The sequence below is a fragment of the Emiliania huxleyi genome (genome assembly GCF_000372725.1).
Source record: "Emiliania huxleyi CCMP1516 unplaced genomic scaffold EMIHUscaffold_319, whole genome shotgun sequence".
Taxonomy (NCBI): Eukaryota; Haptophyta; order Isochrysidales; family Noelaerhabdaceae; genus Emiliania; species Emiliania huxleyi.
Window position 1 is genome coordinate 90,693 of NW_005199608.1, and position 1,327 is coordinate 92,019.

The 1,327-nt window shown below is 65.2% G+C and overlaps 1 protein-coding gene across 1 annotated transcript in view; it reads left to right on the forward strand.

The window, feature by feature from the left end:
- EMIHUDRAFT_240924 (hypothetical protein) overlaps nt 1-1,305 on the forward strand; it is a gene marked incomplete at both ends in the record, with an annotated part of 4,637 nt that extends 3,332 nt beyond the window's left edge. Inside the window, 2 exons of the mRNA XM_005774189.1 lie at nt 933-1,171; nt 1,259-1,305. Of these exons, the coding sequence (XP_005774246.1) occupies nt 933-1,171; nt 1,259-1,305 (286 nt within the window). The remainder of the gene's footprint in view (nt 1-932; nt 1,172-1,258) is intronic.
- Between the last annotated feature and the right edge of the window lie 22 nt (nt 1,306-1,327).

The window sequence follows — 1,327 nt, forward strand, 5'->3', positions numbered from 1 at the left end:
ATGATGCTCCCAGGAGGCCCCCATTTCCAGGCGCGCGGCTAGACGAGTCCGACGGCATCGTCCCCACCCGGCTGTACACGCACCGCTCTGACTGTGCGCGCGTCAACGCCGAGCGGCTCGCGGCGCTCGGCGGCGGCGCGACCAACTTCTCGGCGAGAGACACGTCAGACTCGGACGAGGCGCTGCGGCTGCTGCGCGCGAGCTGTGCCGCGCCCGACGCCCTCGCCCTCAAGGCATATCTCCCCCTATCTCGAGCATATCTCCCCAGATCTCCACGTCCACAAGCACTCGCCTAGAGGACCATCTCCCCAGATCTCGAGCATACCTCCCCCCATCTCCCCAGCACTCGCCTAGAGGACCATCTCCCCAGATCTCGAGCATATCTCCCCCCATCTCCCCAGCACTCGCCTAGAGGACCATCTCCCCAGATCTCGAGCATATCTCCCCCCATCTCCCCAGCACTCGCCTAGAGGACCATCTCCCCAGATCTCGAGCATATCTCCCCCCATCTCCCCAGCACTCGCCTAGAGGACCATCTCCCCAGATCTCGAGCATATCTCCCCCCATCTCCCCAGCACTCGCCTAGAGGACCATCTCCCCAGATCTCGAGCATACCTCCCCCCATCTCCCCAGCACTCGCCTAGAGGACCATCTCCCCAGATCTCGAGCATACCTCCCCCCATCTCCCCAGCACTCGCCTAGAGGACCATCTCCCCAGATCTCGAGCATATCTCCCCCCATCTCCCCAGCACTCGCCTAGAGGACCATCTCCCCAGATCTCGAGCATACCTCCCCCCATCTCCCCAGCACTCGCCTAGAGGACCATCTCCCCAGATCTCGAGCATATCTCCCCCCATCTCCCCAGCACTCGCCTAGAGGACCATCTCCCCAGATCTCGAGCATATCTCCCCCCATCTCCCCACACAGGCGAGGGCGCAGGTCGTCCTCATCAAGACCCTCGATGCGAGCCGCGGCCTCGTCAACGGCGCGCGCGGCATCGTCCTGCGGATATCGTCCACGCGGCTTCCAATCGTCCGCTTCGAGTCCGGAGTCGAGCAGGCGGAGACGCAACCTCGGCCGAATCTCGTGCAACTTCGGCCGAATCTCGCGCAGCCTCGGCCGAATCTCGTGCCTCGGCCGATCTCGTGCAACCTCGGCGGCTCCCGGAAAGGTCTCGGAACACTCCCGCGCGCAGGTGGTGCGTTGCGAGCGCTTCCCGCTCTCGCAGCAGGGCCGCACCGTCGCATGCCGCACACAGCTGCCGCTCGACCTCGGTTGGGCCATCTCGGTGCACCTCCTCTCTAGCTACCCCCCCCCCCCCCCCCCC